The sequence below is a fragment of the Mus caroli genome, unplaced genomic scaffold (assembly GCF_978045245.1).
Source record: "Mus caroli unplaced genomic scaffold, Mus_caroli_1 scaffold_11, whole genome shotgun sequence".
NCBI classification, from domain to species: Eukaryota; Metazoa; Chordata; class Mammalia; order Rodentia; family Muridae; genus Mus; species Mus caroli.
This window is the reverse complement of record NW_028227266.1, coordinates 29,048,263-29,070,796: the sequence shown is the minus strand read 5'-3', so window position 1 is coordinate 29,070,796 and position 22,534 is coordinate 29,048,263. Positions and strand designations below refer to the sequence as shown.

General features: G+C 43.2%; 1 protein-coding gene across 1 annotated transcript in view; it reads left to right on the top strand.

Moving 5' to 3' along the window:
* The first annotated feature begins 658 nt into the window (after window positions 1–658).
* The window catches only part of Barx2 (BARX homeobox 2), a 66,936-nt gene continuing 45,060 nt past the window's right edge, over window positions 659–22,534 (top strand). The window contains exon 1 of the mRNA XM_021173165.2: window positions 659–1,242. Within this exon, the coding sequence (XP_021028824.1) occupies window positions 1,056–1,242 (187 nt within the window). The 5' untranslated portion in view covers window positions 659–1,055. The remainder of the gene's footprint in view (window positions 1,243–22,534) is intronic.

Sequence of the window (22,534 nt, the reverse complement as noted above, 5' to 3'; positions counted from 1 at the left end):
GTCTAACTTTGGAAGGGCCACGGGCACGTCGCGATCCCGCTGTTTTGGCCCTTTCTGGCAAAGAAAACCGTTGTATGAACAGAATTTAAACACACACTCACACACACCACATTACTACCCTAGTTTATAATTGGGGTAACGGAGTGTGCTAAATTCATTTGTAGTTTGGGGTTGCAATCAAGTTTGCAACCTTGGAGCAAATGCCCCACCTCGGGAGCGCACGGTTGCAGCGCGGGCTTGGGAGCTGTGGGCTGGGTTGAGAGAGGACACTGTGGTTTAGGGAAATGGTCCAGCGGGGACAAGTGAGGCTCGGTGGTCGTCGGGAAGCGCGGGCTCTGGAGCCCGGAGCTTCGCGATTCTGGATGAAGATGCCCTGCTTTGTGGCAAGAGGTGTGGACATAGCTGCCTATAGGGTTGCAGGGGCGGAGGGGCGGGAGCGGTGCCCCCTTTAGCAGGACTGGCGCTAAGGGAGGACAGAGGGGCGACGCGACTCGAAAAGTGGCGGCTAGACTCCTGAGTCCCTGGAGAAGGAGGCGCGCGCCGGCAGTCCTGCGCGTGCACACACACACGGGCGCGCGCACACACCCGTACACACACCTGGAGCTGGGGGAGGGGGAGAGGAGAACCGGAGCGAGTGTCTTAAAATAGAGCCAGCCTGGGGAGCGCTCGACTCTCGGATCGGCGGGAGGCAGCGGGCAAGAGCGGTCGGACCCGGGGTGCGCAGGTCAGCACCCCAGCCGCACGGGCGCGCAGGGGCGGGGTAGCGGCCGACGCCCCTCGGCTCGCGCTCCGCACCTGGCCCTGCAGGAAGTGCGCGCTGATTGACAGCTGCGGTGTCCCAAAAAGGCAGTAGTCAAAGATGCTGCTCTGCGGGTGGGTGTAGACGCAGCAGGCGCGCCCGTGCCCTCTCTGCTTTGCGCGCCTCCCCGGGCCCCGCCGCCCCTCTGGCTGCCGAGGAGCGGGGCTCAGGCCCCAGCCTGCGAGCCACCTCCTGCGGTCCCGGACGGCCAGGCGCTCGCCGCGCTCAGGTCGCCAGGCTCTGGTCCCGGCTCACCATGCACTGCCACGCGGAACTGAGGCTGAGCTCACCCGGCCAGCTCAAAGCAGCCAGGCGGCGCTACAAGACTTTCATGATCGATGAGATCCTCTCCAAGGAGACCTGCGACTACTTTGAGAAACTTTCCCTCTACTCTGTGTGCCCATCGCTGGTGGTGCGACCCAAGCCCCTGCACTCTTGTACCGGTAAGACAACCGCTGGGCGATATAGTGGGCTGCTGTACCGTGTGCGGTCTCCTCTGCTTTCCAACCTGAGAGCCAGAGGGATCAAGGGATTCTTTTCCTGCTTCCTTGCGAGAACAGACTCGCCCGCCAGTGGTGGACATTCAAAAGCGTTTGCAACCGGGCCTGGGCAGGTACTGCTCCCTGGATGGGAGATGAGTTAAGACCAAGTGGTCCTTGGAGTGAGGCGCCAATGTAGCATAACTGTCCTGGCTTCTTGGAGAAAGCTTCTCTCTCCCTGGCACTACCGGGGGTTTTAGTGAGAAACTTCAAACACTCGAACAGATTCCGTGCCTAGGTGGTTTCACGCAGTGAGCTTGTCAGTTTCAACTTTAATTTGGTGGTCTTATCTTTCACCTAGAGTTAGATTGCCCGCCCGGCCTCTTTTGTAATTTTACAGGTAAATCGGTTTCATGGGATTCAAAATAAACTTGTGACTACATCAAACTTTACTTAAATGATTGCCCTCAGGAAAGTAGTTTTGGGCTGTGCTGAGTTTTGACACAAGCAGAGAGGGTAAACCCCTTGTTTATTTTAAGTGACTAAAACCAACACTAGTAACAGTAAAAAAAAAAAAAAAATCCCTCAAACCTGGTTTCCTCTGTCCACAAAAACTAGACCAATAGGAAGGAAACAGAGAATTTAGTAATTACATTGAAAAAGTAGATACATAGAAAATCAACCCAAAGACATTTAAAACAGGGTGTGTGTACATTTAGAGAAGCTCTGGGTTTCAAAGTTCCCTGGCAGATGGGGATCAGGCTACAGAAAAGTTAGGTGTAGCTTAATATTTTCAAGGGAGTTCTTGACTGTGCTTTCCGCTGAGAGCAAACAAGTGCTTTGGGCCTTTGGTTCTGTGCTTGCTGCATGACTGCCATGAAACAAGCTCACGAAATTATACTTTGAAAAATGGAAGTGTGTGCTCACTGCAGTGGTTCTCAAAGACTTCTTTTCTGAACTTCGGGGATAAAAAGCTGCTAAATGTCATACTTGGAATCCCACGGTCCAGCCAAGCTAGTCACTAAATCTAAATAATAAATATGGGAGAGGTTTTTCCTCCTACATATGGCCAAACTCCTACATTTGGCCATAAAATGAATATTACACTTCTTTCAGCAAGGTAGTTTTAGACTTGATATCCCACAACAAGCCTTGTAATACTGAATTTTATGAACAAGAAAATAATCAAGATATACATTAAAGAGATTTGAAAAACAAGATAGATGCTCACCCTGCTGGCATTCTGTCTGCTCTATATGTAGAGTCTCCAATGAGTCATCTGTGAATGTTTGGGGCTGGAGAAGTAGGCTAAATCTTCTCTTTGAGAACATTTATTTGCCACAACAATACAAATCCCAATGGGGACATTTCCCCCCTGTGACAATTCTCATCGTTGAGTCGCTACCCAGAAGAAAGGTTCAGTTCCTGAGGGACCCAGGGTCCTGTGTGGTACCTGCTGACTTTCAGGGGCTTTGTTGTAATTCTAAGGCCACTTTCCATGGCTTGTGGCAGTCACAGAGTTGGGTCATGCAAGAAAACACGCTGGAAAAAGAGAGGGAGAAAAAGGCCCAGAAAGTTTTCACATAGTCAGTCCAGGCTAGTTCCGTGATTTATGGAACCTTGGGTGGGAAATCAAACAGGCACACTGCAATGATTCAAAGGCAGTTTTGTGAGTAATAAAGGTGAGTTGACATGGTCGCAGGCTTGTCCTGTGTTCCTAGAAGTTCTTGGTTTGTGGCAGGAGAGGTTATTTGCGGTGGTTTTCTTGCCTTCTTTTTCCATTCTTCCCCTGGATCGTTTCTTTCAAAATGTGCTTGATTTGCTGTAGTTGAGACTTAAAATATAGAAAGTAGGATTTGCTAGTGGAATTAAACTCATAAAAACTGGCTACAATAGTTGATACTTCCAGATCGTAAGCCTTCAGTGGGTTTACGGTTACAGAGAAAGCCTTGCGTGTATGAGCTCATAGGAAGCCCATTAGAGACTTCTCTGGGGTTTTAGGCTTTCAAAGCTGTCTTGTACTTTTTAACTGTCCAAAGCAGGGTCAAAAAAAAAAAAAAAACCAAACCCTTAGCTAAGATAGCTACAATCTTTTAAAAATTAATTAAAAAATATTAAAACTGGAGTTGCTGATATCTAAAGCAAAACAGTAATGCATTTTTCTGGATAGGGACAGATGTGCAGCCTAGGTGGCCGAAACACTGTCGGAGAAATTCAAAACAAGTGGAAACTTACACTGGAATTAAAGTGACCAATTTTCTCATTTTTAAAGTTTGCACACCTCACCAACTTAAGTAACTGTGACAGAAGTGAACTTGGTCAGGCAGAATGCTGAAAACGGAGACTAAAAATTTCTCCACAGTCTGCTCTACTGTTGACCAGTGTGTTCAATAAGCACGAAGGATAGGGTGGAACAAAAGCCACATTTAGAAGACTTCCACCTAATTAAGCAGTCCGTGCTGCTAGATTTAGTAATCCAAGTGGCAATGCATGATATCAAATCTCCCCAGGCAGTAGAGTGTGTATTTAAGTAAACAGAGGAATGGAAATCTTTCTCATTAGTCAGATAATCACCTGGCAGTAATTCATTACTAAACATTCTCCCCTTGGTGGAACACTCATCATTAGAAAAGTAGTGTTCATCTTAACAGGCCTTTATTGAAAACACAGCAGTTTTACTCTTACAGAGTGACTTCTAAATGTTTTTTTTTCCCCAGTAGTTTCTCCTAAATCAGAGAAAGAGAATTGATACTGAGAAAGAGAATCCTTTTTAAGTCAAACTAAAGGAAAGTTTATCATTAAATTAAAAAAAAATATACCCAACAAACTAAAGTAAGCCTCCATTTAAACAAAGTTTACCACTCACGTCCTCAGTGAGGTATAAATATTTTTTTTAACTTAGATGAGTATGTGACTCGTACGTCTTATCTTTAAATCTGATAACAGTAATCCCCAGACAAAATGAAAACAGATTGCCAGTTGGAAGTCAGAAATCGTGTCTTGAATATTAGAATGGTGTCAGCGACTCAAAGTTTACCCAAACGATGTACACGTTACTATTTTATAAACACAGCACGGCTTTTGGGGTATGCTGATGTTGTCTGTTTTGGGTCATCAGTAACCCCAAAGTCATTGAGTAAACCTGGCTCCTCCCACTGGGCTAGATTGCAAAGCCACGGGCACTTCAGTTTTTGGAAGCTTTGACTTCTGTTTAAATCTTTCAGAAGTAGTTAGAATTTCTACATTCGAGGAGTGTTCAGAGGAAGCAGGTAACTTGTTTCACAAACACAAGCATGCAACAGTTTACCCCAAGGGTTTTCCTGTGAGATTATTGATAAACAAACCTACACTATTATAATTAATTTTTGTTCTTAGAGTGATCTTATAGTTCTTCATGCTTGTCTGTGGGAAGAGAATACAGATATTTGGACACTTTTACAACATGCAACTTTTCATTATTCCAGTAGAATCTGTATAGTCTGGCTCTTTTTTCCCTCTTGGGCAGGATGGTCTACTGAATCTGTCTGTGATTTTTTTTAGTGTCAATCCTTTAGGTCTGCCCACAGTGTTGGAGCTGGCAGGGGCCGGGAGGTTAATCTTCCAATCTTCCCAAGTGGAAAATCTATCTATCTATCTATCTATCTATCTATCTATCTATCTATCTATCTGTTGCAAAGTCACAGCGCCACATTACTGTTTTGACATAGTTCAATTTACTTTTTATATCACTGTTCTTGTCAGGATTCTCAGAAATCAGGAAGACTGTTGTATCTTGGTTACACACCCTGGATAAACTCCCTGGGTGCAGTCACACCCAGGGGACAGTCAACCAATTAAAAGGGGCATTTTGGACAGGATGATTATCTTAGGAGGTGGCATTGAGAACATTTTATCCTCTGGTGGGTCTATGAGAAACGAGTTCTTTGGGGTGGTGTCCTTGGGCACATTTATCAAAAAGACTGGATGTCATAGCAGTGAAAAGCTAAAGAAGGCCCAGACATGTGTTGTAGATCGCAAGTGCTTCATGAAGCAGCCTGTACCGATTCCCCCAAATTTCAGCTCTTTTATTTGGAGACCAAATCCTGTAGCATATTGGGAACTTGAGAATCAGGCCCTGGAATGTTAATGGAGAACCATAAATCAGGGTCTGGGAAAACGGTGGTCATTATCAATGCTGCCAGAGGCAAGCAGGCTTTTCTTAGCGGTTACTTCCACGGCTCTCTCCTGCTCCCATTTGAAGGGTGAACACACTGAGGGACACCCAGCTCCACAAGGAACTTGCTCACAGTCAGAGTGTATCCCAAGAGGAGCTGGTGACTTACCACCTCTTAAGTTTTACAATTCTCTTTTTACATTGTGGTGTGAGGGGTTCCTCGGGAATTGGCTTTAAGAGCTTATGAATCATTTACGAGCCCAGTCTCTGCTGCTGCCGATTTTCCTAATCACAGATGGAAAAAGGATTAGAAATTTTGCTCAGAGTTAAAATTCCTCCACCAATGTCTGCAGTCCTTGACATCATTGAATTTGATAATTTAATTAAACAAATATTTATATTTGCTTGGAATATATATGCTCATTTATAAGGCCAACGCCTTACAAGTATGCAAGCTATTTATTTCTTTGGGCTGGTAGACTGAATTAGTAATTAAAGCATAGACAGTGTAAAGTTAATTTTAGCATATTGCAGGTTTCCCAGCTGTCTATATGAGAAGCAGTGAGAACTTAAAATAGTTGTTTAAAGCAAGATTAGAAAGAAAAGAGGAGAAAGTAAGAGAAAAGAGAAAGAGTGGATTTCTGTTAAGTCTTGAGGTTATTCAGCCTCAGCCCTGTACCACAGGGTATCTTAGAGCATGTTGTTGTACAGAAATAAACAGACAATAAACAGCTAACATCAATTCTACCCAGATTCATGCTAGGCACCTTAAATCCCCTGGAGCCTGGTACTGCCCATCCTTAACATTCATGGCAGAGTAAGGGGTTGAGGGAATGTCATAGCCAAGGCATTTTGAGTGTCTATCTCATTCAATGCTCAGACACCTGCAGGAGCAAGAACAGATGAAAATTTAGGCAGCTCAGACAGCCCAAGCTTCGCTCATCTCTACTCGGCCTGCGGCCTTAGGAGGGAGTGGTGGAGCCAGCTCTCCCACTATTGCCCTTTGTCCTGTCCTGGAGTAAAATTTTGTAGTTTCATGGGTGAGCCAGTTTACCAACTCTTGCCTGGAATATGGTTGAAGGGCTGCAAGGATTTGGATGATAGGAGATGCATGCATCTTAGGAAGTACGTGCTTGCCACTTCACTTGGGTGGAGCAGCTGTTTCTAGAGTGTCTCTTGAGATGAGCTCACAGCTGGATTAGCCAGCATCCTTCTCTCTATCCATGAAGTTGCTAAAACCACAGGTGTTTTACTGAACTCTCACAAGGCATCCTGCTACAAGCGCACGTCTCCTGGAAGCAACAGGACAGGAGAAAAAGGGGACTAAGGGCTGAAGGAATTTCCAGGCGACTGACCCATCAGCGCCTAGTGTTTTAGCTGTTGGAGACCTGCAAATGGTGTCTCTTCACAGTAAGTGTGGCAGATTCAGAATCAGCATTCGGATTCAGTAGGACTCTGACGAGGACCTTGCACCAACTTAATGGCATTGCAAAATAAATACTCTCCAGGAGAGTGTTCGTTTATTATTATAATTATAATTATTATTATTTTTCAAAACAGAATGTCTTTGTAAACTCTCGGGATTTAATTTATTTTTATTGCAATTTAATAATAGTTAGAAAGAAACCTCTTGTTAAAATAAGTGCTCTAAATAAAAACACAGTTACTTTTCCATTACAGTGTCTACTTACTCATCCTTGCCAGAGCATTTTATATGGCCGTTTAAGTTCTTGAACGTGGAAACTTGGCACTGGTGCGAGGAGGAAAGTCTTGCACCTAGATGGTCTCAGAAGGCTGTCTAATTATATTTGGGCTGCAGCTGAGTCTCAAGTCAACCCTGGAGAGGAGAGTGTAGTTACTGAGGAGTTTCTGGTGTCCGAGTCCGGTTGAAACTGATGACCTGGAATAGTAATCACCAGCCGTAGCTGATATGAAAGCACATCTGAGAAGGTCCCTGCCAGTCCCCAGAAGGTGCTGAAGTCAGGATGACTCGATAGGTCTGGCAAGCGGCTCTGAACGTTTCCTAACTCCACCAGCTCAGGGCGCAAAGGCAAGCACGGCCATCCACCTAGGAAAGATCAGATGCAAGTGGTGAAAATCTGGAGGGAATTGATCATAGCACATTAAATATGTACGAGTCTAGACAGATCATACATCTTTGGTTTTTTTTTTTTTTTTTAGGACTAGGCCTCACTATGAATTCTATATTAGATTGGATCTATAGATGTGTACTTCGAGCCCACATCAAATTTGAAATGCTATTATCTCAGCTCTCTGTGTTGGGGGAAGGTAGATGTGCCCCATAATGTCTGCTCAATGTACTTTGTTTCTTTGAGACAGGGTTTTGCTGTGTAACCCTGGTTCAATTGAAACTCTGTTTGTAGACCAGTCTGACCTTACACTCACAGGGACCTGCCTGCCTCTGCCTGCAGAGTATTGGGATTAAATGTGTGTGCCACCACTCCCAGATTCAATATTCCTTTGATTACTACTTTTTATAACACAGGACTTAGTCCTTTGATAAATGCTATGACTGCCTTTCCATTTGCATATTCAAGATCGTATAGCCCTTCAGAGAAATGGAATCATCTCGGGACTAGGGAAACTTACGAAGGCCTGGCTGGATGTCCATTCCAGGAAATACTTGAGCACACACGTCCCTGTCAGCCTCCACCACCCTGTTCTTCAGGGTTTCCTTCATTCTGTGACGTAACAATCACTGGGATACAAGGTAATGATCCTGTCACAAGCAAGGTGGCAGTCCCCTGTGGACTGAGGTTTAGTTACGTAATACCTTGGATTGCTGACTGCACTTTTCCTGAATGGATACCAGAAACAGTATGGCTTCTTATCTTGGGGCACTAGCTTGATTACGCAAGAGGGGTTGCAAAGAGTCCTTTCTCTGAGTCTTGCAGTCATCATCCAGAGAAGCCTATAAACTTGGGAGAAATGACAGAACCACTTTATGTCCCACCTCCTTATTCACAGACATAAACACAATGATGCTAGTATGTGCCAGTTCTCCCCTCCCACTGTATGGATCCAAGTGATGAAACTTGTCAGGTTTGGTGGCAAGCATCTTTACTTACTAAGTCATCCAGCTGGCCCAGTAATAGTTAGTACATGTGTGTGTGATTGATGTTATAGCACTGGAATAATGGCTCTTAAAAATCGGCTCTAGACCATCTTCAAGAGGGGCTGCTATTGTCTCCATTTGCTAGTGTGGAACTTGAGAACTTAAGTCACATTACCAGCGGTGCAGTCAGACCATGCACGGAAGGGAAGGATTTGGTGGCCAGTGAAATGCAGGGATTCTCAGCCTCACCGTGGTGTCTCACAGTCACTGGGTAGGCAAAGCAGAGGATCTGGCCATCTCAGTTGAGAATGGAGTTGTAGAGAAATAGACCTTCTCAAACTCCAGGTGCCAATCGTTAGGGAGTTGTTTAGTCTGATGACTTTGGGAGGATTTTCAGATTTTATTTTATTTTTTTTTTTTGATGTTGGGATCAAACCTGGGGCTTTGTGCAGGCTGAGCTGGGACTCCTGTTTGGGTTAGATCACCGTGGAGAAGAGCTGGCAAAGCCTGGCAGTGCTGCGGATGTGTGCAGTCTGCAATGCAGTGCCTCGGGAAGCCGTGCCTTGAGGAGCCAGAGGAGGTGTGCAACGGGACACAGATAAGAATGTTGCTCATTTCTGTGTCTTTTAGATTAGGGAAAATTAAAAGCAAACAAACAACCTAACCTGTCATTCAGGGAATAAAATAACACATGCTGTAATTGTGCAATAAACTGTATGTAGTAATTAAAAATAAATAAACTAAATGTGCTTGTGTCAACACGGATCATTTTCAGAAATAAAAAGGCCGGGGATGAACAAACTGTAGACTGATGTGTACAGTCTGATGCTATTTACAGAGGGAACGAAAGCACTCAGGCTGGTACAGGATGCTAGCAGGCAGGAGGACGGAAGTGGGGAGAGTTACCGCTATAGTTTTATTTTCCTATGTCATTATTTATCATTCAAAAGGGCCTATGGCGACTCAGTCTAAGCATTACGAATCTGTCACTTGCTTGTGGGCTCACAGATGTTCATAGTATTACTCTTTGCACTCGTCTGTCTAGTTGAAACTTTTCATAACGTAAACATTGAAAAACGATCGGATAAGGGACTGCACATGTCCATGAAACTCTTAATCTCGTGGAACTTTTGATGGCGTTCTCAATAGCTTTTCCATCCTGAGACAAAAGCTTGTCGGCAGTTTTGCAGTGGGGACACAAGGTCACTTAACAGCCACTGTGGCTTCTGAAGTTGGGTTTGGGGTCCTCCCCACCTCCCCAGCCTGGCTGACAGCATTACTTCTCTCTACAGTAACTGCCCTACCCCTATCAAGGCTTTGGCATTCAATTAAAGAAACTCTGAGCTCCCAAAGGAATTATTACAATTCTTACTCTTAATTGTTGTTTCTTGCTAATATGTATCAATAATTATATAAGACTGAATTATTAGAATTTCTTATTCCTAACAATGCTTAAAGTCATAACAAACTGCCTTTGTTTTGCATCTTAATTTTATAAAATTTGCTGATAAATTTGCTTGGCTTTTGGGCAGTGGCTCATTGGTATTGATAGTTTACTTTTCAAAAGTTGTCCAGGATAGTTGAGATTAAATATCAAACAATGTAGTGTTAAATTGTAGTTTCTTCACCAAGGGGGATAATACTATTGGCCCATTGTATAAGTTTTCTTTATATTTTGTAACCATTTAAATTTTTAATTTAAAAATCTGTTCAGTGCGTGGTGTCAGGGAATGTTGGAAAGGATGAAGGTAACCATGGTGATCTCTAGAGAGATGTTTGTTACTAGTAATAAGCGGACATCGTGTTGTTTAGAGGTGCTAATCTCAACGACATTATTCTGTAATGACAAGTGTCCTGGCAGCTGCTTTACTCTGCTATCTTAGCAGTCCAGACATTTTAATTACCATTGCATGCTAGATCTAATTTAGAAATACTGCTTTTAGACATTTTGGCAAAAATAAAGCCCTTTGTGAGCTCTGCCCTCCTTTTAGTGAAGTAGTTGGTAATTGGCCAAAGCATACGCCACCCTCCATTCCCCGGATTACTCCTTTATGCCCAAGCAAATATATGAGCAAAGATTCATCTAATACTTCACAACACTGCAAGAAGGGTGAGAAGAGTTCAATAAGATGTTGGCAGGGGGCATTGCTCTTGTATAAATATAATATGTTGTTACAATTGTTCTATTTATTATTATTAGTCACCTACTGTAGTTAATTAATAAATTAAGCTCTGTGATAAATATGCACGAATGGAAAGAAGCCAGTGTGGCATACAGGGATTGGTTCTAGAACACTTTCATCTATCCTTGGCAGATGCCAAGGATACAAAGGATCCAAAGACACATCTTTGGATAAGGGTAAGGAGGATGACTGAGTTCCAAAGAGCTTCCAGGCAGCCATGTACATGTCTATGAGAGAAGGGTATAGGACATCATTCTGCAGGTTGTCAAGGTCTGCACACTGGCATCACATCGCATAGATCTGCTTTTGAATCTTCATGTTGAAACTGCCTGGGACAGGGGCCGGGGGCGGGGGGTATGCCTCTGTGGTTAAGAGGACTCATTCTTTCATAGGACCAGAATTCAGTTCAATACTCACACCCAGCTCCAGAGGATCTGACGCCCTCTTCCTTCCCCCTTAGGCCCCCTACACCCCACAGATATACATTGTAAATGGGAAAGAAAAACAAATCTTTAAACTACTAAGCTGGGTGTGGTGGTGAATTCCCTCAACCTCAGCATAGGCACATATATTTTTGTGAATTTCAGGCCAGACTGGTCTACACAGCAAAACTTAGTCAAGACTGCCTTGTCTCAAAAACCAAATCACCAAACAAACAAAAAAGTTAAGATGTAGAATATTCAGGATTTCACTGAGCAGGAGAAAAGGAATTTTATCTAAGTTACTTCCTTTCCATGATTAAAATATTTTATTGAAAAACTTGGTATGTCACCTCTGAGGTGATTTTATTTGGAGTGTTGTTAATTTTGTTTCTCCTGGATATCATGGTAACTCATGAACACTCTTAGCTCATTAGGCAGCCGGGGCTACTACAAGTTCATTTTCCAAGTTGTCTGTTCAGATCATAGCATGACCCTGTTAGAGGACTAGCTATGCTTTTTTCTTTTCTTTTAAACTGGAATATTCTGCCTTTGATGCTTGGAACAATTAGCCTAAACAGAATGCGTTTTGCTGTTTAGGCTGTTGGAAAAATAAAAGGCAGCTGTGTGCCAGGCTCGGGCTAAGAACTTGTAGGACATAAAGGTAATTAAACTAAATGGAGACTCTGTATGAAGTAGTTCCCATTGCCACTGTTTAAGGAAAATTACAGGTAAGTGCCAGAGTTGAGATTGGACCATTCGTCTGTCTCTTTCAATGTAAAGTTACATTCATGTGATTATTAGGCATGTAAACTAGAATTCAAATCTGTCCCCTTTCATGCAGGCTTCATAATATACATATTTTGTGTGTGTGTGTGTGTGTGTGTGTGTGTGTGTAACACATACAGCAAAGTCCAGTTTTTATTGTGATTGATGTTTTCAATGATTCCAGAAAACTTTAGTGAGGCACTGGGATTTGAGGTGGGAAGTGGCATATCTCCACATCAGAGGTTTCAGATCTGTTGTCATCTGCTTCTGTGACTCACTTGTTGCTGGGTGACAGTGGCTGAGTCTCTCCTAGGCATCACTGAGCTGTGATTCACTGAGTAAAGCTGTTCACGGAATATTCAAGGGTGGAATCTACATTCCCTCATTGCTATGGATTGGATAGAAAATGCTTACCATGGGTCCAGTCTCCACTTATCCCCATTTTAATTGACACACGCTTGTGGGGTATGGTGTGATATGTCACGGTACCATGCAGTGTCTGATGATCCAAAGCTGTAGTTACCATTTCCATGTCTTTGCACATGTCTCACTTGTCTGTGCTTTGAGCTCCAGCTACCTGCCTACAGCATATGTCATGTATTGTTGTGAACAGCAGCTCCCCACTGCGCTATAGGGTAAAAGTGCTTAACCTTCCATCTAACCAGGTTTTTTTTTGATACCTATTGTTCATTCCTATTTATTTATTTATTTATTTTCAATCATCTCACATGATTTGTCTTTCTTTGCCTGGCTTATTTTTACTTCATATACTGGTCTTTGGCCCCATTCATTTTGCTATAAATGACAAGATTTGATTAGAGAATGGTCATAATCTCTGTTTTTAATTAATTAATTAACTCATTAATTAGTTAATTAATTAATCAATTCACTTTCTATCCCAATATTGGCACCCCTTCTCCTTCCAATACCCCCTCACATAGATTCTCTCCCCCCCCCGTTTTTAAACTTTATGTTATGTTATGTTATGTTATGTTATGTTATGTTATGAGAGTGTAGTGTTTTAGTACGAGGGTATCAGATTCTCTGGAACTGGAATTACAGATGGTTGAAAGCTGCCATGTGGGTACTGGGAATTGAACTCAGGTCCTCTGGAGGAGCAGCAAGTGCTCTTAACCACTATGCCATCTCTCCATCCTAACAATCTTTGTTTTTAAAAGACTTCTTGGACACCAAAGCATAGGAATCACTGGATTGGGGCTATCGGCTTAAAGATAAGATAGGTGTAACTTGGGTCTCATGCTTACAGGTACGTGAAATCATTTAGTGGAGGCACTCTGTGTACATGTTTTAAGTTAGACAGTCCTGGGTTTGTCTGTATTTTATTGTCTGTGTGACCTTAGGCAAACCACTTTAACCTCTCTGACACTCAATTTTCTCATCTATAAAATGGAGATAATAATGGCTGCACAATAAGGTGAGCCGTTTAGGTTAAATAAGACAGTGTTTATAAAGCTATTAAGCCTAGTTCCTGGAAACACAGCAACTAGTAATTGATAGCTCCTGTTAAAAATAATTATCTTATAAAATGAATGTCGTTTCAGTCGATTGAGACACAGCCCTTTAGGGAAAGATTACAATTATTTGTGAATTAAACTCAAGCAAAAGTCTCTCTCTCTCTCTCTCTCTCTCTCTCTCTCTCTCTCTCTAAAACACCCCACTTTCCTCTAGGCATTCTCTGGGTCACATCACGGTGCTGGATGCCCTTTAAGGCAATGTGGGTGGTCTGGGAGTTGTCTGAGTTCAGGTCCTCTGTCTGGGTCTGCTTCACTCCTCCCACCATTGTGTTCTACAATGGGAACTGGAGCTTTATACATTTAAATGAGTGGTACAAGCAGGTCAACTCCACAGCCTCACAAAATGATCTTTGTTGCTTTCTTTTCCATAGGAGTTTTGTGGGATTAACTATCCATAGGGAACTTTCTTCACACACGTGTTAGGAACTCCAGAACTGAATTAGAAAAATACAAGGACATCTCAAGGGGTTTCGTTTCTTTTCTCCCATCAAAGTAGGGTTTAGTCACCGACTTTTAGAGGAGGGTAAGAGTGTGTGTTCTTTTATTTCAGAGTACCAAGGAGGGACTAAATGGACAGAGACCTATTTTTGGTAACTAGATAACGTGGAAGATAGTAGCAGTTTGAGGGTGAATTGCTTTCCTGATTTACTTCCGAGTCTGTTATTTGGGGTGCAATCTATATGAAGCCCCATGTTATAACTTTGAATTGTTGGAGAATGCTTTGGGAGGACTGCCTAAATAAGAGTTGTGCCTGGGTCTCTCTTGAATTGTAACACAGAGGGTTGCTAGTATCTTGAAATGTCTTTCACATCTGCTGGTGGTACTTTATTTCGTGATTCCCTGTGGTGTGAGAAGAGTCCCCCAACAATCGGTTCTAACTCCCATGGCACAAAGGGAAAGCTGTGCACAGGGCATCGCATCTGTCCAGCTGCTCAAATGTTGAGTCCTATGAGCTGCCTTCTTCCACATTCATGGTGGCAGGGGCCGAGCAGGAGGAAGCAAGAGGATAGTGTGACATGGTGTGCCATCATGGCAAGTTTGGATGGAGTCTGTGAGGAGAGAGAGGAGAGGAGAGTCTCTGAAGGTTTTTTTAGGCACAGTCTGTGTTTTGACTAGCGGAGACGACAAGATTCAGTTGAACTTGTGGATCCTCAGCAGCCGATTGTCCTCGGGAGGAAAACAAATGTTAAAAAGAAGACTGCCATCCTGTGTGTTTGGAGACAGCCCTGTGAATACGTGCTCCTTTCAGAGGCGTTCCTGCTACCTACCTCACAGCAGCCACTGATTTATGATGGGGCAATAGCCTGCCCAGCCACACAGGTAGCCTAATTACTGCACACATTAATGATGCGTGAAAAAGTATCATCATCCTGGATCCTTATGCCTGGATTCTAAGATGGCCGTGGTGTTCCTGCAGTGCCACACAGGAAACTCTGTACCTGACAGAGACAGGGTGCAAGCAAAGATCTAGGTGGAAATCCTGCTCAAACCACCTTTCTTCGTGGGTTGGGGACAAAGCTAAGTGACAGACTGCATGCCTAGCATTTGTGAAGCCCTGGGTTTGTCTGTAGCACTGCATACAAACCAAAACAAAATATTCTCTCTGCCCCATGCCCCGGGCCTGTTTTCTCTGAACCTTCCCTGACTATATTGTTTGAACACTTTACATTCTATTATTGATAGATAAGCCCTACCTTCCCATTGTGTTAGGAAGGAATGATTGATTAAGGAATATTAGCTCTGAAAGGATAAAAACATAATAAGCATATGGGAAGCTAGAAGCTCCTTGGGATGCTATTCATTGCTGTGTTCTGTAGGCAAGTGGGTGTAAGGGTTGGACAAATCTGGTCCACCGCTGATTTTTTGATGCTGTGAGCTAAGAATAGTTTTTACATTTATAAATAGTCATAGAGATAGCAATAGAATATTTCACGGCCTGTGAAAATTATATGAAATTCAACTAGTGCCCAAGCATAAAAAAGTCACTGGAGCTTAACCGTGCACCGTGCACTCTGCTTTCCATCTCGTGTGTGACATATCTCATGATAATCAGCAGAGGCAGATAGATATAATAAAGATAGTGTGTCTCACAAAAGCCATACATATTTATTTTTCAGAAAGTTTTGCCAACCCTTGACACAGGCTATTAGAAGAGGAGTTCCTAGTTGTGAAATAAGGTTGTTACTGATACAAACATCTGATGTCATTCCAAGCCACACAAATACCTCTTGTGATCCATCACGGGCCCTGGTCCTGCTGTCATACATTAACACGTGAGGGTCTGAAGGTAACAGTTTACGGGGATCTTTGCAAGGACTCTTAAAATAGAGATCAGGCTTGGACTCTTAGAAGGACTTCCCTAAATATTCTAGAACAGTTTGAGAGAGAGAGAGAGAGAGAGAGAGAGAGAGAGAGAGAGAGAGAGAGAGAGAGAGAGAGAGAGAGAGAGAATACAAGCCGGGCAAAGGTGGTGCACACCTTTAATCCCAGTACTCAGGAGGCAGAGGCAGGGGGATCTCTGTGAGTTTGAGGGCAGCCTGGTTTTCAGAGCTAGTTCCAGGACAGCCAGGGCTACACAGAAAAACTCCAGTCTTGAATTCTCCACCCCCCAATACTTACAATAAAGTGGTTGAGTGTCAACCACAATAAAGTAGTTGGAATTCAATAAATTATTTTTAGGCCTCTCCCTTTGCTGTTTCAACTCCGCACTATTTTTCCTAGAGGAATCTGAGGGTGACAAGTGAGGACAGGCTGGAGTATCAAGGTGACTGATGGCTTCAGTGAGATTTGGTGATGGTTCATATACTTCTTAATTGCTTTTAACTTGTCATCTATCCCTAGAAATAATATTAAATACAAACAAACATTATGTAGCCATTTACCACAGCCCTGGCTGGAGAGAGAATTCAGAACAGAGGCAGCTGACTGTGGCCGTCCAACTTGCTGTGGAATGGATGTCTCTGTCTCTCTCTGCCTGTGGGATCCCAAATGCCTGGAACAGGAGCCCCTAATTTTTTTCAGGAAGGACACAGTGTGATCCTGTAGCTCTTCTGGGTCTTCCTTGCTTCTCCTCAGAATGCTTGCTCATGCTGAGGCAGCCTTTGAGCAAAGCCCTTTAGAGAACAGGATGTGTGAATGTAAGCTGGTTTTCTATATGTGCCGTTGCCTTACAGGGCTAACCTAGTTGCTGTATTTACTCCTTACCACTAAGCAGGAGTTGGGGAGTCATAAGGCCAATTAATTTCCCAGGACTAAATTATAGATTTTGATGGGTAAAATTCTCTTAAGTACAGTTTTCTTAGTACTTCCAAGTTGAAGTTTATAAAATAATAATACTGACAAGCATACATCACAACAGACACTTGTATATGCTCACCTGAATGTTTTATATGAGCTTATGCACTTCTTCCAGTCTGAAAGGAATAGGGTGGAAGAGAAGGCGAGGTAACCCTCTAGGCTGGACAGGGATACCTGCATTGTGGGCAGTCTCAGGTTTCCGCCACGCTAAGGCAGGAAAGCAAACGAGACCCTGAACAGTATAGGTAAAGAGACAGAAGACAGATTCAAACCTTAACACAAAGAGGGGTTACTCTTGCCCAATTTAGATCTTGGTCATCTGAAAAATTTATTTTTAAGAGTATAATGCTGTGTAAAAAATAGTGGATCCCCAGCAATACATATATTTTGACATTTTTCTGTGTTTGAAAGGCATATTTTATTTATTTGTGCATGTGTGAGTGTGAATGTAAGTGTGAGTGTATGGGTGTGTGCACAAGTGTGTGCTCTCCTGAGTGCTATAGTGAAGGTGTGGAGGTCAGAGAATAGCTTGTTCTCTCTTTCTATTGTGTAGGTACTGGGGACTGAGTTCAGGCCACCGGGCACCTTTCCCTGCTGAGATATCTTGGAGGCCCTTCTGCTCTTAATTAAATTGTTACTGATTTGATTTGTATTAGCTGGTTTTAAGATTCTAGGACATACCAAACTATCCCTAAAAAGATTTCCTCTGGTTCTCCTTCTCGAGCCATCCAGATCTCATACAGCTCAAGTCCAAGGAAAGTATTTTATGCCAAAATTGCAAAGCAAGTTAGTGACAGGATGCTGTTCCATTTTATCTGTCACGCTTTGCTAGTTAGGTACTGTTCTAGGATGCAGATGACTAAATATATTTCAAATCACTGCTGCTTTGCTTTAAGGTTGGGTTGGGGGTGGGGTTCAGTGGTAGAGTGTGTGCCTACCATATAAAGGCCTTGGGTTCAATCCCAAGTGTGAGCACACAAACACACCAAAGCAGGTAAAATTACCGATAAAATACAGGTAGAAGGTCAAGAATGAGAACACTCAGATGAGCAGCAATATGCCTGTCAAATGTCTTTGGAACAGAGCATTCCTGCCCGATGCTTGTCCCCGTTAGAGGTTACCTGTGTCTTAGCGCTCTGTCACGGCTGCTTTTCTTCGTAGTTTGTCATGTTTGTGCCAGTGTCCTGTATGGTCTCGCTTTGTTCACTTTGGGTGTCATACGAGGTCATTGGACATGTTTTATGGGACTCACCTTTTACGCAGTGTTGCACTCCTAAGCTTCCTCCTTGCTGTTGTGTGCGACAGAAGCTCACACATTTCCATTACCGTGTACAGGGCATGAATACACCACACCATACTTTATTTCCTCATCTCATTGAGGACCTTTGAAGTGTTCCCTGTTCTTATTTTTGTAGATATTGTTTCTTGAAACTTCTTGTTAAAAATTCCCCCCATCACATGGTCTTGAAGAGTCACTTAAATAGTTTTTTCCTAAAGTTCATAATTGCTACTGTCAATTCTATTTTGTTGCTTATACATAAAGACGTGGTTTTAATTTGGAGCACAGATTACTTATTAACCAAGTTTATTTTTAGTTGGTTTATGGATTAATTTTTCCAGACTTGAATAATGATTTGTTTCATTTTCTAAAGTAAATCAAAGCACTTATGATTAAAAAAGAAACACCAGGAGGTGTGTATCCAATGGTTAAGGTGTTTATATTTCATAAGATGAATAAACTTAAAATATTAAGTCATGGTAGAATGCAATGTACTCTCTTCTGAAATCTAAACATTTAGTAAGCTTTTTTTTCCATATAGGCAACAGACAACAATATTGCTGTCTTTTGAGAAGATGAATCTCTGCCCTACTCATTTACACTGGAAAAAATTTTTTTTTCCACATTTTGTTTCAGTTTTTATAAGTGGACCCTAAAGCCATTCTGGAATAATCTACAGAGTTATGCAGACGTGCTGAGTTGGGGCAGACATCCTATCCACCTGTTGGTCTGCTTTTATAGGAGAAGAGAGCACTGCCCAGGGGAATGGAGTCACTTAAGAGCCCAGGAGTCCTGCTGGATGTCTTTTAAACGAGGCACCTCTAAAACAGTTCTGTGAATCTGTCATTTTTAATTTTCGAAGCCACAAGCTTCTTCATATACATGTATTTACCTCTCTGCAACTCCATTTAAATACTTAACATTATTTCAGAACATCAAAAATCTACTGCAATCTCTGACAGCTGGCGGTATGTATTAGACCAAATCTTCTCAGTACTGCTGAGCCTGCAGGGGTCTCGCCTGTCTCTGCTTCCTGGTGGTGACAATATTTCCATTGTCTTACAACTTGCCTGCCACCAATGGTATTCCAGGCTAGCGCTGAGCATGAAGGAGCCTGTTGTGTCAACAAAGGCACAGGCCTCTTTAGGCAGTTTGTCCACCCGCTGCGCAGGTGCTTTCCCACTTAAGGAAGCGGCAGCTTTGCAAGCGAGACCTTCAGGAGGCCATTTGGATTAGCCTGGGTTAGTGGGAAGTGAGGGCCTCCATTTAGGGCTGGGTGTGAAGCTTTTCATGCTCTTGACATCCCCTGGCCCTCCCTGTCACACCCAGGGGGCCACCTCCCACCCTCTGCCTGTGCCCCCCATCCTGAAATAGCTATGGTTCAGCATGGAAGAAATGTACTCCGTTAATCCCCCTGGAGCTGGTGCAGTCTACATTTGCTGGGGGTGGGCTTGGCTTTCCTTCTCCTTGAGAAATCTCCACTTGCTTCAAATCTGTTTAATGACAACATCAGAGGAATGCCACTGGGCTTGGACTAGGCTCCCTGGACTCAGCTTCCATCTCTGCCTCTCACTGGGTACACTTAGCCACGATGCTTGATGTTCTGAGATTAGCAGCATTTTTATTCTTCAGCATCGCTTCTGGCCTCCATGGGCACCAAGCATGCCTAGGCTGCACAGCCATATGTGCGGGCAAGACACTTTTGCACGTTAAAAAAAAAAAAAAAGATGCAACACCACCTTTCCTTTCTACAGGCATTGAATGAGTGAATACCCCAAATCTGCTGAGAACAAAACATTTCACCTCTGAAATAACTTTTTAAAAAGTCAGCATGTACTTCCTTAGATTTCCCACACGAGAATGCCAGAGAACGGAATGGGCAAGAGACGAGGGGTCCTACTGGCAAGGGATCCTACTGATGAGGGGTCCTACTGACTGCCAGACCCACCCCCTCCCCACACACACAGCTTGAGCTCGGGTGGCCCCAGCTTCTTCAGTTCACTATGTCGTGTGGCTTTCATGGGCTCCTCTCTGCTAGGAAAGCTAAACTTTCTTTGGGCAAAGGCCTGTCTTCTTCATTCCTTGTCTCTAGTGAGGCAGTTCTCAACCTTCCTAATGCTGCGACTCTTTAATATAAATCCTCATGTTGTGATGGTCCCCCAACCATAAAATTATTTCCTTTGCTACTTCATAACTGTGATTTTTGCTGCCTTTATGAATCAGAATGTAAATATCTGACACACAGGCTGATAGCAACTCTCAGGGGGTCGCGACCCACAGGTTGAGAACTGCTGTTGTAGGGCGTTGGCTGTACTTTGGCACCTAGACATGAAAATCTCTGTTTTCCTTGAAGCTATTTGTTTTGTAGTACTGGGGATCAAAGGAAGAGCTGGCGGTGCCTAGGCAAACGCTCTCTCTCAGGCCTCTTGAGCCTTGATAAATTTGCCTGATGGTCTGCAGGCTTCTCTTTGTTACTATGAACAAGGTCCATGGCCTTCTCGTTCTTACTATGAACAATTTGTAATTTCTCTCCCTACCTTCCTCTGCTTCTTTTGTCCCTGTGAAATGTTCCCAGGCCTGTACTCCTCTGACCCTACGTGTGCAGTTTTCATACGCTGCTCCCATCTTTTAAAATTTCCTTTTGGACCAAATACTGATAATATGCAGCTGGAGTCATTGCCTGGAATGTTTTGCATCAACTTCAGGATCCGTAATATTTAAGGCCTTATTTATAGACATTAAAGTGTCTGCTGGCTGTGTGTGTGTGTATTTAAATTCTCTAAGTTCATTTTGATTGTATTTCATCCTGAGGGATAATAGTTCATTTCAAGTTAATCTACAAGACTAAAGTGTAACCTATTTGGGTGTGTGGTGGGGAACAGGAACGAAGCGGCAGCTGTTAAGTGGCTCATAGCCACTCTTCACAATAGCTTAAACATGAAAAAGAAATCGGAGTAATAGAATATGCTGGAATTTGATGAGGGCACCAAGAGCTGCAGGATGTGGGATTTGAACTTACATACTATGTCTCAGATGAGAACTCTTGAACCTTTACCCCAGGGTGCCCTAGAGCAAGGCGGGTAGAGGTGTCAGCAAGGGTAGTTACTCATGGAACTTTATATACCGTCTCTATACCTAGTCTATTCCTGTCTTCTTAATTTAAACTTCCATGGGAAGAGTAGCATAGCTGGTATCACCTTAATGCCCATTAAAGAATGACAGAGCCCTCTAAAGCCTTTAGAGACAAGATACTTCAAGAAACAGAGAAAAAGAAAACCCTCCTCGTCTAATGTGCGTAACTTCAATTAAGCATGGTTTTGTGAGAGAGTCTGGCCTTTGCTGGCAGATAGTGGAAAATTCCCTGGGAAACTCATGGCATTATTTAAGAGTGCTAACCCACTTGGAAATAAAATTAGTAGTGAGCTCATCTGCCTCTTTTAACTCATAGGCAATTGTCTGAGTGTTGCAGGGTTTTAGAAAACATTTATTTGCCGGGCATGGTGGCACACACCTTTAATCCCAGCACTTGGGAGGCAGAGGCAGGCGGATTTCTGAGTTCGAGGCCAGAATGGTCTACAAAGTGAGTTCCAGGACAGCCAGAGCTATAAAGAGAAACCCTGTCTCGAAAAACCAAAAAAAAAAAACAAAAAAACAAAAAACAAAAAACAAAAAAAACAAAAAAACCTTTGTTCAAAAATCAAAATTCAAATAAGTTAATAAAGAACTTATGGTGCAGGCTTCTCTACCCAGAAAACCTCAAGTCCAAAAGGCACAAAACCTCAAAGTTTTAAGAAGTGACGTGACACCCAAGTGCTTGAAGACTGTGGAATAGCTTATGGGGCTGGAGAAATAGCGCTGAGGTCACGAGCATTTGTTTTTCTGGAAGACCTGAGTTTAGTTCCAAACACTCACATCAGGTGCCTTTAGCTGATAGCAATGCCAGCTGTACCAGCTCCATGCCCCCCTCTAGCCTCCAAGGCATCCACACTTACATAATACGCAGGCAGATAGACCACAAATATATACATAAGTAATAAGTACAACAATAATAATGGGTGTTAGGGTACTTTAGATTTTGGATTTGGGGGGTAGGGATGCTCAACTGGTAAATTCTATGAAAATATTAAATTTTCATTTAGTACCTCTGGTACCAATCATTCTGGATACGGGACACTTAACCCAGGGCTACATTAAAAGACCTTAGTGAACTGAATCTACCTCCAAACATGATGGAGCAGCCAGACTCCTAATTAAAACAATAAAAAGCTAATGACCTTTATTATTTCCACTAAAACTTAAAACAACAACAACCAAGGACTTACCCCCAGGCGTAATGTACGAGGAGTAGAGATGGAACATTAGCATCAAAGTCCTGCCACTACTCTCATGGGAGATGCAGGCAAATGGGTCTGAGGAGACCATGTCAGTGCTACCCGACAGATCCTGTGTTGGGAGGTGGGTGTGCTGAGGGCACTGGGACTCAGAGCAGTTAGAGATGCAGCCTTGAAGCTGAGCCTGTGGGATGGATAGGATGGTTAAAAGAAGT